We start from the raw sequence: 12,674 nt of genomic DNA, 5'->3' as shown, positions 1-12,674 counted from the left end.
ATGCACCCCAGTGTTCGTAGCAGGACTATTCACAATAGCCAAGTGCTGGAAACAGCCTAAGTGCCCACCAGTAAATGAGTGGATCAAAAAACTATGGTACATTTACACAATGGAATACTATGCAGCAGAAAGGAAGAAAGAACTCCTACCCCTTGTGACAGCATGGATGGAATTGGAGAGTTTTATGCTAAGTGAAATAAGCCAGGCGGTGAAAGGCAAATACCATACGATCTCACCTATAAGTGGAACCCAATCAACAAAACAAACAAGTGAGCAAAATAGAACCAGAGACTTGGAAATAAAGAACCAACTCACAGTGACTAGATGTGTGGGGAGAGGGGGATAATGAGGGAAATAAGGGGAAATGTCAGGTCAAGGAATGTGTATAAAGGACACCTGGACAAAGACAATGGGGGAGAGGATTGATTGTGGGAAGTGGGGATGGGTAGGGCTGGGGAGAGTAATGGGGGAAAAATGGGGACAACTATAATTGAACAATAAAAAGGGAGAAACAGTAAAATTAAAAATTATATCAAGAAAATAGGTAAAAGAAAGCATTAAGAAGTAGACAGAAAAAAATATAGTTTTAAAAAAATCTATTATATCAATCCTGGCTGTTGTGGCTCAGTGGATTAAGTGCCAGCCTGCAAAGGGTTGCTGGTTCAATTCTCAGTCAGAGCACATGCCTGGGTGGTGGGCCAGGTATCCAGTAGGGGGCCTGTGAGAGGCAACTACACATTGATGTTTCTCTCCCTCTCTCCCTCCTTTCCCTTCTCTCTATAAATAAATAAATATATAAATCTATTATATGGCATATATATGAAACTTCAGAAGAAGTCTTTAAAGCTCCACACTTTGATCACCTCAACTCTATAGAACATTTATCTCCCACATACACCATGCCAAACACTCACAACTCCCCACAAAAGAGACTTTACCTAATTCTGTCCAGTATTTTTTTAAAAATCCATAGCTTACATTCAAAAATAGAAAAAAAATTAGAAGGAAAGAAAAGAAAAAGAAATTGAAAAAAACACTTCTCCCACCAACAAAGCAAAAGGGTTCCCCTTTCTCCACATCCTCACCAGCACTTGTGGAAAGCAGTAAGGAGAAAACTCAAAAAAGTAAAAATGGATCTGCCCTTTGAACCAGCAATTCAACTTCTGGGGATATATGCAAAGAAAACCAAAACACTAATTCAAAAGAACATCAGCACCCCTATGTTCATTGAAACAGTATTTACAATGGTCAAGATATGGAAGCAGCCTAAGTGTCCATCAATCGATGAGTAGATAAAACAACTATCAGTCATTTACACAAATGGAATAGTACTTGGATACAAAAATAAAAAAAAATTTACCTCTTGTGACAGTATGGACAGACCTAGAGAACATTATGCTGAGTGAAATAAGCCAGGTAGAGGAAGACAAATACCTTATGATTTCACTCATATGTGGAATCTAATGAACAAATTGAACTAACAAGCAAAACAGAGACAGACTCATAGATAAAGAACAGGCTGACAGCTAGTAGGATGCAGAAAAGTTAGGGGCTGGAGGGACTGAGCAAAAAGGTAAAAGGACTCATGGACAAGGACAACAGTGTGGCAACTGCTGGGGGGGGAGGGGGCTATAAGGGCACTAAATGATAATGGGAAAAATACAATAAAGATTAAATAAAAATGTTTTAAAAACAAACAAACAAAAAAGAAATCTCTAAATACTGAATTAACAGTTTAGGGTAATAACTTACCTTTTAAATAATGCAAGCCAAATAAAGTACTCAAAAAAAAAACCGACCACTTCATAGGGTAGACTTTGTTTTTATCTTTATACGGGCTCAAAATAATCAAGATACAATTTTACAATAATATCACTTTATATCTTTACAAATAACCTTTATTATTAAAAATTAATCAATTGGTAATACAAAACACTGAAATAAAATTCATCCAGTCCTAGGGCCAATAGATTTTCCTAGCTATAAAGCTTTTATTCTTATTTGATGAGCTCCAAAAACCAGTATCTGCTGATATTTTAAATCCAATGGCTAAGTAATGGTGGCTTAATATTTACACTTTAATCTCTCAATACACTGTATAATATGCAAGTATATTTACATGTTTCTGGCCATAGGGGAATATTCTTATTACTCTCTCTATATAAAAAATGAAGACAATATATCTCAGCAATAGTAAAACCAACAGTTCATGGTGAAATTTGAGGAAATACGAAATGTCAGACTCTTGGTACTCAAAGCCATCGATACCTGGGTAAGGAAATACCTTGTATATGACCCTACATCATCAATTACTGAAATACCCAGAAGACTACATAATAATGTGCCTCTCCCGGAAGCTGAGGCCAGACCCTGCCTCCTGCCTTGGGGCATGATTGCAGATAATTGTGACTTGCTGGGTAACTTTACCCGGCTAGCACCTAGAAGCAATGGCATCAGCCTATGTCTTAATAAAGACAACATTTTAAACAAATACACACTCACAAGTTTATTTAACTTTTGATTCTTCCTTGTTTCATTCATTGGGCACCTTTCTTTAAGTAAAAGCACATCAAATTACTAGAAATAAACACTGATGAGACATATTGTGGAATGGTTAAGGGCAAAAATCTCAAGTAAAAAAGGACTGGGTTAGAATTCTTGATTTTATCACTTTCTAGTTGTGTGGCCCAGTGGAAATTCCTCATCTTACAAAATTCCAATATTCGCACTGTGTATGAGAAAGGCCGAGGGCTGCATGGTAAAGAGCGCAAGCTCTGTGGCCAGACTGCCAGGACTGCTATCCCAGCTCCGCCATTCCTATCGCTGGGGCCTTCTGCAAAATGGCAGTGTGAAGAGTACTGGGAGGATTCAGTTCATTAATGCCAAGTGCTCAGAACAGTGCCTGAGTCATAGAAAGCTACCTAAATGTTATATATTGTGGCTGTCACATCATTATCTGTGAGAAAAGGAAAACCTCATAGAACTGTTGTGAGAGTGAAATGAAATAATATGAAATTATACCAGAATACTTCCCATATATATTTCTAATAACTTCATACATTCTTATTAAAACTAAGGTGCCTAATGAATATAAAGCATATAGCTCAGTTTGGTACAGCCAGGCATTGAATAAATGGTAGCCATTTACATTTTAATAGTAACAAATGTTTTTATATGTTGTTACTGCTATGTTTCTCTTAAAATATAAAATTTTAGAATAAATTTTGAAATTTAAAATTGTTTCTTCTATTTCCCTATTTCTAAATATGCATATCACTTACTTTATGTGGAGCTGAATGTGCATTTGCCTTAGGCATATCTCAGTGGCCCTGTTTCTGGGCAGTTCCACAGATATAAGAATGTTAGACTCAGTAAAAATCTTGACTAGGAACCATAAATGATTTGACTGAACTTTTATGAGAAGAAAATGAAATGTACAATAAATAAGCTGCCAGTGAAAAAACAATTCAACGTTTTGATTTGGTTTGTTATCTTCAACACTGATTTTTAAATTACTCAGGACACTAACCTCCCATTTCAACATACTAGGTACTGTGAAAGCAGATGGCTTAAACGTTGTTTATTTCAGTCATCATTTCCAAACTGTACCGTGCAGAAAAGATGAATGTATTTTATTTTGGTGTAAACAAAAAGAGTGTTTTAGGAGGAAAATACAAGAAAAGAGGGTCACTTGATAACTGATTTACCAAGAGAATTTTAATGTTACATAAAGATATTTTTAAACACATTTTTATAAGAAAAATAAACCATGTAAAAATGCACAGGGTTTTCTTTAAAAAGTACTACATTTGTTATTGGGTTGCTGAACGTTAACCCAACATCCAGGATGAGACAGGCTTGCTTCCAACCCACTGTGTGTGCCGTTTGTCCTATCTGAGCTTGGTGCTTACTACAAGCATCTTATTTCATGGCAGTTCTCTTTAATAATTAAAAATATCATCATCACAATAATGAACATCCATTGACTCCTTTACACATGCAAGACATTGGTATGAACTCTGCATTTGATATTTCATTTAATTCCTCCAACAACCTAATGAGGTAGAATATAATTCTCTCCTAGTTTTACAATGAGGAAACTGAGTCTCAGAGGTTTAGAAACTTAGAAGCTTAGGAAGAAGTTAAATAACCTGCCCTAAATCATAGCTCATAAACAGTAAAGCCAGACCAAATTGGATTATCTCCTCAACAAGTATGTGAAATAATTAAACTTAGACTTTTCCCTCTGGAAAATCATTCATTCATGTACTTATTTAGCAAATAGTTACAGTACCTGTGCTAAGAACTATGAGGGTTTAAAAAAAAAGATCAAACCTATCAAAGACTTCATGTTCAAGTAGAATTAGGATTACAAAATTGATTCGAAATTAGGTAATCAATCAAATAAGGTGTGCTAACTTAGAAACATGAAGCCAGACAACCGCCTTTAAAACACAAGAGGGTCATTAACAGAAAGGCACAGGGACCAAGGAGTCACTGAATCTCTACTAATGAGGGAGGATGGTTACTGCTTACAATCTAATCTCCCTATAGGAACGGGCCTGGAATTGAACTTCCTCATATTGCAAAGAAAGCCATACTTCACAGAAAGACAGTGACAGCTGACCTTTAGTAACAAACTAGCACTGATCCTTTTATTATTTTTTTAAAAAAGGCTATAACTCCCAATCATTTAACCAAAAAATTTTTGTCAGTGTTTTTTTCCCTTTGGACATGTACTCTGGCTAAAGTTTTAAATGCTCATACCTTTTTTTGTGTGGCTTATTATCACCTCTTGTTATGAATTATAAATACTTGCATGTGTAGATTACCTACCCTCTCAGACTGAAAGATCCTTACAATAAGGGCATTTGTTCATTCATTTCAAAAGGATAATAATTTACTTACTTTCCCCAGGTGATGGGTACCTTGCAAAAAGGTCATGCTCAAGAAATGTTTATTTAGCCCTGGCTGGTTTAGCTCAGTGGATTGAGAGCAGGCCTGCGAACCACACGATTGCGGTTCGATTCCCAGTCAGGGCACATGCCTGGGTTGCAGGCCAGTTCCCAGCAGGGGACTCACGAGAGGCAACCATACATTGATATTTCTCTCCTTCTCTCCTTTCCTTCCCCTCTAAAGATAAATAAAATCTTTAAAAAAATAGTTATTAAAAATGTTTATTTAACATGCAATGAGTGAATGAATGAATAAAACGAACAACTCTGCCTTTCTGGAGTTTTTACTCAAATATAGGTTCCATATCAATATTAACTCAATCAAACTCAGTACTTACAGATGGCATACTATCTGTCAGAATAGGAAACTCAGTATAGCCAGGATGGCAATTCTTTCCAAACTGATTTATAAATTTGATTCTATCCCCATCAAAATCATGACAGGCATTTCTGTAGAAATTTACAAGCTGGTCCTAAAATGTATATGAAAATGTGAAAGATGCAATAGCCAAGACAATTTTGAAAAAAGAACAAAGTGGAGAACTGACATTACTAGTTTTCAGATCTTACTATAAAACCAAAATAATGTGTATTAGTATAAGAATAGACTATATATAAAGAATGGAACACAACTTAGAGCCCCCAAATAAATCTTTGGTACCTAGACAATTCAGTGGAAAAAGAATTATCTTTGTAACAATTGGCGCTGGGGTAACTGGATATACATACACATGCCAAAAAAAAATAAACCTTTATGGCATGCTATATCCAGAATTAACTCAAAATGGATCACAGACCTAAATATGAGATAAAAGTTCCAGAAGAAAATATCTGTGACCTTGGATTAGGTAAGGATTTAAAATATCTGTTCTTTAAGAAACATCATAAGGCAGGGTTTTTTTAATTTAAAAAAGCCACAGACTGGAAGAAAATATCTATAGATCATATATTTGATAATCGACTTGTAGCCAGAAAATATAAAGAACTCTTATAACTCAATAATAAGACAAACAGTCCAATTTAAAAATAGGCAAAAAATATGAATAGACATTTCACCAGAGATACACATTGTGCTAATAAGCACATGGAAAGATGCTCATTATCATTAGTTATTATGGAAGTGTAAGTTAAATTCACCAGAATGACTATAGCTAAAAGCCTAACAATCCCAGGTATGAAGAAAAAATGTGGAAAAACTGGAACTCTCATGCACTGATGATACAATCACTTAGGAAATACTTTGCAAGTTTCTGAAAATACTAAAGACACTTTCATACTACCCACTTGTTCTCCCTTTAGGGAATTTCCCAAAGGAAATGAAAACATGTCCATGAAATACTTATATATAAATATCTATGGCAGCATTATTTACAATAACTGAAAACTGCAATAATACAAACTCCCATCAATCTGTGAAAGGATAAACAAAAAGAGGTATATTCATTCAATGGAGTATTATTAGGCAATAATAATAATATAAGTACCAATAAAAGAATGAAGTACCAATATGTGCTATAACACGCGTAGAATTCAAAAACATTATGCTGAATGAAAGAAATCAGACACAAAAGAACTACATATTGTTTGATTCCTTTTATATATAATTTCCAGAGAAGACAAAGCTATGTAGAGTGGTTGCCTGAGACTGGGGTGGGAATAGGGACTGGGTGTAAACAATGTAAGAGAGCTTTTTGGAGTGATGGAGATGGTTTAAAACTAGATTATAGTAATGTTATACAACTCTATAATTTATTAAAAATCATTGATTTGTGTACTCTGAATAGATGACTGAATTTTATGGTAAATAGATTAGACCTCAATGAAGCTCTTCTTCTTTCCTCTTTCTTCTTCTCCCTCCTCCTCCTCCCGTTCCTTCTCTTCCTCTTCTTCTTTTCCTTCTTCTCCTTCTTTTTTTTCTTCTTCTTAAGGAAATTATACTCCCAACCACACTACTTGTGAGTTACTGGAGTGTCATTATCACTCAGCAATGGACAATGGTACTTTCAATCATTTTTAAAAACCAGGCCAGACAGGTTTTTAAAAATTATGTCTCATTATTCTTTCATCTATTTGATTCTGTTATTTTCATATAAGGATATACATCTTTTCCATGAGGGCTTATGAGATTTTATTTTTTAAAAATAGCAAACATTTTTCAGTACTATTTGGTACAAATATTTTTCCTGGTTTTCCATTAGTTTTTACATTTTAAGTTTCTTTTGCCATATTGAAATGTTCATTTTCACATAGTTAAATGTATGTGTATTTTCATTTACAGAGTCTGTCTCTGATATTATAACTTGTGATATCCTTATGAAAGATTAATCAGAAATCTTGAGTATTAATAGTTAAGCATCCCCTGTGCCAAGCCAAGCACTACTGAGCCTTTCCATTTTAAGAAAAAAGATCAAACCTAACTTCATATTTCAAATCAGGAGACAGACAGCCTTTTTCCCCCTTACACCTTCATTTAAAGTATAGAAACACTCACTAGTGTTTATATCCCAAGTTCATGGAAAATTGTCTCTGATATGACACATCAGGTGCTTTTAAGTTTTGAATGAGAAACTGGAAAAATAAAAAGGATGTGAAAATGTGTCTGCTGTTGCTGATCATGCGAGGACTATGACTCTAGGCCTCACTGGCCGATGGCTCTTTTGTAGGACATCAGATCATCACCAAACAACGTGACCCCTGCAGGCATTCCTGGATGTTTGAGCAGAATAGTCTAGAGCTGAGTCACACACTGTCCCACCACCACCTCGGTCCATGCATATTATCATTTTCCCTCCTATTCCACTCACTATTAATGGGTAGTGACCCATCACCCCCCCACCCATTAGGTAATAAATATATAGGAAAGTCAACTTTATTTATTTAAATCTCACAAACTCAGAAAGGGGTTTAATGGTAACTGGAGAACCCTTCACTGCTGAGTGACATACTGCTTCAAAAATATATCAGTAATAAAAAAACATTTGATTTAATGTAGCTATCACATCCAAAGATACAGATAAAACATAGATGTGATTAAGAAATGTCATAAGAATATTTTACGTTGATGTGGATATTATGAGCTTTGACTTGTGTAACTGAGGCCTGGTCATGTTAAAATACAATCAGAAGAGACATTCAAATACTTAGTAACAGAGAATGACTGTTTTTTTCTTTGTATATGAGTTCTACCCACATTGTCAAGACCAGTCCAAATTCAACCTTTTTCCTTATCTATCCTACAGCTTTTAGAATCTGTACTATATATTCTGGAACATATATACAGGCTTAATATTGTTCAACTGTGTTGTATCTACTACTCTTACTACCTCATTGAATATAAGCTCCTTGAGAACAAACTGTGTATCCCTATGGCATTAAAGCAGTACTAGGATTCTAGATGTTTTTAGTGTTATAATTTTATTCATTATATTTTTATTCCAGAAGTTTTATTATTAATGCCCTTTCTTACTCTGCAGAAGCTTAAGCATATGCTCATTAAATAATTTTTATTGATTTCTGGGAAAAGGTAAAAAAAGAGGCCAAGAATGCAAGAAGTATTGTGGGGAACTTTTAAAATAAAAGTACTGTTGAACAGGCCATCCTTTAGTAAAACATATTCAGTAATAGTACTATGTAAATATTTTTGACAATTATTCTGCATTTTCAGATCTCTAAAAGTTATGCACAGATTTTGTCCAGTTCTTGTCTTTGCATCTAGGCAGGTTTTATTTTACCTAATGACAATGGCTTCCAATATAAGTTCCAGTGAACTCCAAGATTTCATGATTTTGTCCAGTTCCTGTTTTTGCATCTAGGCAGCTCTAAGTTTTAACTGATGGATGGGATGGCCAAGGTAGCTGCTCCTGTCCAGGCTTTTTAGCTCTAAGTATAAACAAAAAAGCCTTCCTATTACTCAAGGAGAGGTTTGTCATCTCTGAAGAACACTCTGATGTCCTGAGGGATGACACACAGGTGCCTATACACAGACAACTCTAGTCCCAGAATGCCTGACTTCATGAGGGCTCTCTGCCTTCCAGAGAAATAAAACAATAATCAAAGCCAGTTCTTCTACTGCTCTTCTTTTCGTCCCCTCTATTTCCTTAAAGAGAAGGTGTCCCTGAATAGAAGGTGGACAGTGAGGGAATGGAATAGGTAATGGTTTCACCAACTCTGGCTCTTGAACAAGAAGGATTCTACCATGTCAGAGTCCATTATACATAAAGGGTTTGTGCATATCTAACCTACTATTCATCTGAATTTGTTAATTCCCAGGAAAGAAGATGATACCAACTAACCCTGTAAACCATTTCTTGATATTAGTTCCCTTGACTCTATTAAATTCCAAACCTTGTCATTAACGATTGGATAAAATGCTGAAAGTAGTGACATCATATTAACATCCTCAGATTAGTAGGACAGGGTTTTAAAAACAATACTTTCATAAAATTAAGTTTAAATAATGAATCTCAAGTATTCGCACTCTCAATAAGCCATCCATCTTTTTAGGTTGGGAGTATCTTTAGATTTCCTAAATTTCTCTTGACCCACCCAGCACTAGATAAAACGAGTGTTTGAATTTAAGAACTTTGGATCTATAGCATCTAATTAAATCCTTGGTACTAGCTATTTGTTGGTGAGACGTTGAGTAATTGACGTCTCTAAGCCCAGTTCAATGGTGATAACACTCCTCAAGGTGTTTGAGGATTAAATGAAATACTGTAAGTCTAACTATTCTCACAAGAAGAGGCACAAAGTATGTGCAAAATAAACTCTAAGATTAAAAACAAACTGGTGTAATTAATTAATATGTTTTTAAAGAGACAAGTTTCCAGCAAACTTTCAATAACAGATAAAGTAAAATCTTCTGTACCTTTAAACTTCAATATTTTTAAGTAATGCATTCACTTAAACACAATAATCAGTCCACAGCCTTCAACCCATAAAGCAGGATATTATTTACCATTCTGCCTCAAATTTAATACTCTCACTGGTTGACACTGTTGGAAACACTGGGATAGGCAGTGGGAGCGTGCAAAAGCATTTTCTTAGGAACAGCCACCACACACCTGTTTTCTCCGGGTGGAAGGAAACCCTCCCTTCCTTCCCTGAGACTCCGAGAGAAATAACCTCCCCTGTGCAAGATACTTGATGTCCGAGGCCTGCGCGGAAGGGGACATTATAGTCCTCAAGGAAAAGATGAGACTAATGTGACCCCAGTTTCCTCTACGCACCGTGGGGTGCTGGAGAGGGTGTACCCCGCCTTTCCCGACTGAGTGTGGGTTTGGGTCGCCAGGGCGGATTTGGTAGCCCCTGACCTTGGTAATCACAGGGGGTGACCTAGGCGCTAGGCACCACCCGCCTTGCATGTTGCCAACTACGCGGATCTCGCCGAGAACTGCCGCGAACTGCAGGGCAAGTCCAGCCGCCCGGCCCCGCCTGCGCCGTCCCCAACCTTGATTGACAGAAGAGTTGGTACATACGGGTCTGTAGCGGAGACTAGCAGGGGGGGTGAGCGCTATTTTAAACATGGCTTTCCCTCTTCCTTAGACTCAAGAACCACCGCAGGCGCGCCAAGACGTGGGCACGGTCCACGTGGTAATAATCCCAACATCTGTCCCACTTTCTTATCTTTTTCGATCTCCTTATGCATGTGCTCGCTTTTCCCCCCTCCTTGTTCTTTCCTTCTGCACTAATGACAACAACCAGGCAGTTTCCAGAGAAAACTCTCCTCCTAGAAGGGGGAATGTAAATCGCCTTTGCTTCTTACTGAAGATGGAAATCATTCCACAGAGAATGAGTTCAAAAAGAGGGGAAGCCGAGCTGTTTGACAGAAAGTAACATTGAGAGATCGATGGGGACGGTGAGAGAAAGAGAAGAAAGGAGAAATGTATACAACAAGCATCTGAAAACAAGCGTGGAAGCAAAAAGATTCGCAATCTCCCACTAATCACTGAGCGCATTCCGCGAAAGCCATTGCAATGACAAGGTTTGCTGTAAGCACAATTTGAAGGCCTTTGAAATCTTAAGACTTACCTTTCTCTTCGGCATAGTGATTATATTCGCGCAGCTAAAAAGTAAAGCAACGGGTTAGAACTGTCGATATCGCCGCTGGGTGTTGCCGCTGCTGCAGCCGCTCTCTCTAGGGGTACGGCTTCTCCGACCCGCACCTCGGCTGCTCCCTCCAGGGCCCCTCTACTCTCTTGCCTTCCCGCTCCTCCAATGAGAACCTCCGGCAGATGGCCGCGAGGCCCCATTGGCTGAGGCAACGTTCTAAATTCCATGAGGGCACGCCCACCTGTGCGCGCTCTGTACCCGCTGTTGTAGTTTCCACTTCACGGAAAAAAATCTGCCTGGCGACTGAGCATGCCCAGTTGAACTAGTAACCTAAAGTCACACGATCCTGGAATTTCATTGTTTTGCTGCGCCCTCTCTGGATTGTGTCAGTGTCGGTGGGCCATAATAGGGAGGAAGAAGAGTAAGGGACAACATGCTAACTTTTAAGAATATACACAGACCAGACGTTCTAAGTTTGCTCCTCCTAAAGGCTTGAAATGAATGGTGTATGATGGAGACTTCTTAGAGTGCGAAGGTGCTCTATTCTGGAAGCCTAGCAACCTCTAAGTGTCTTGGTTTTCCCCTCTAGATAGCTAGTGACAGTAATCCCTAAAATTGCTTAGCTCTTATTTCTTAAAATCTGTGATTACAAATCACTCACTAATCCAGGCTGTTTCAAGCTAGGCTTGAAGATGAATAGGATATATTTGCTATGGAAATTAGAAAAAGAATGAACAAGATTAGAACATATTATTTTATATTTGAAGCATATATTTTAATATACATAATCTAAATATGTATAGTTTGATGCATTTTAACGTTCTGCCAGGCATTAGACAGACATTATGAAAACACTTTCAAATTTATTTAATGAGATCAGTTTTTCCTTGATACCAAAAGCCACTGCATGGCTTTTTCTTTCTCAAAAACAAACAAACAAAAAAAAGAGTTAACTAGAACATAATCAACAAAAGAAAAAAGCAAGCAAAATATAACAAGAGACATTGAAATTAAGAACAATTTGACAGAAACCAGGGTGGAGGTGGGAGGGGATAAAAGGAGGAAGGGTTTTTAGGAACTACTATAAAGGACAGGTGGACAAAACCAAGGGGGAGGGTGGAAGTAAGGGAGGGAGGTGAGGGAGGCAGGGGTGGAGGGGAAATGCAGACAACTGTAATTGAACAACAATAAAATATTTTTTTTAAAAAGAAAAGAGTTAAGACCAATATCTTTCATAAACATAGACATAAAAATCTTGAACAGAATTTTAGTAAATCAAATACAACATCATTTAAAAGGTTACTATATCATGACCAGTGAGGCTTATCCTGAGAATGCAAAGTTGGTTTAACATCTGAAAACCATCCAGTGTAGTTCACCATATTAATAGAATAATGGGGAAAAAACAATATTATCATTTCAACAGCTACAGAAAAAGCACTACTGAATGGGTAAACAAACTGTGGTAAACACATCCAATGAAATACTCAGCACTAAAGAGGAACAAAATATTCCTACATTGATAAATGTCAAAGACAAAGTGTTGCCTGAAAGAAGTCAAATACAAAAGACGATGCTAAATAATTTTATTCATGTGAAATTATAGAAAGGGCAAAATTAGGCAAGGTTAGTTTCATAATCATATTAGCAGGGAAAAGTTTACATCCC

The 12,674-nt window shown here is 36.9% G+C and overlaps 1 protein-coding gene across 4 annotated transcripts in view; it reads right to left on the bottom strand.

The window, feature by feature from the left end:
- HMGN3 (high mobility group nucleosomal binding domain 3) overlaps nucleotides 1–11,214 on the bottom strand; it is a 34,207-nt gene extending 22,993 nt beyond the window's left edge. The window contains exon 1 of one of the 4 annotated variants that reach the window (XM_037039385.1): nucleotides 10,986–11,214. In XM_037039385.1, the coding sequence (XP_036895280.1) occupies nucleotides 10,986–11,000 (15 nt within the window). In that variant the 5' untranslated portion in view covers nucleotides 11,001–11,214. The remainder of the gene's footprint in view (nucleotides 1–10,985) is intronic. The other 3 variants (XM_037039386.1, XM_037039387.1, XM_037039388.1) reach the window with 3 other exon arrangements.
- Nucleotides 11,215–12,674: the final 1,460 nt, after the last annotated feature.

The sequence above is a fragment of the Sturnira hondurensis genome, unplaced genomic scaffold (assembly GCF_014824575.4).
Source record: "Sturnira hondurensis isolate 20B ecotype Veracruz unplaced genomic scaffold, ASM1482457v3 Scaffold0025370, whole genome shotgun sequence".
Taxonomy (NCBI): Eukaryota; Metazoa; Chordata; class Mammalia; order Chiroptera; family Phyllostomidae; genus Sturnira; species Sturnira hondurensis.
Note: the sequence above shows the minus strand (reverse complement) of the source record. Positions and strands in the feature narration are given on the sequence as shown.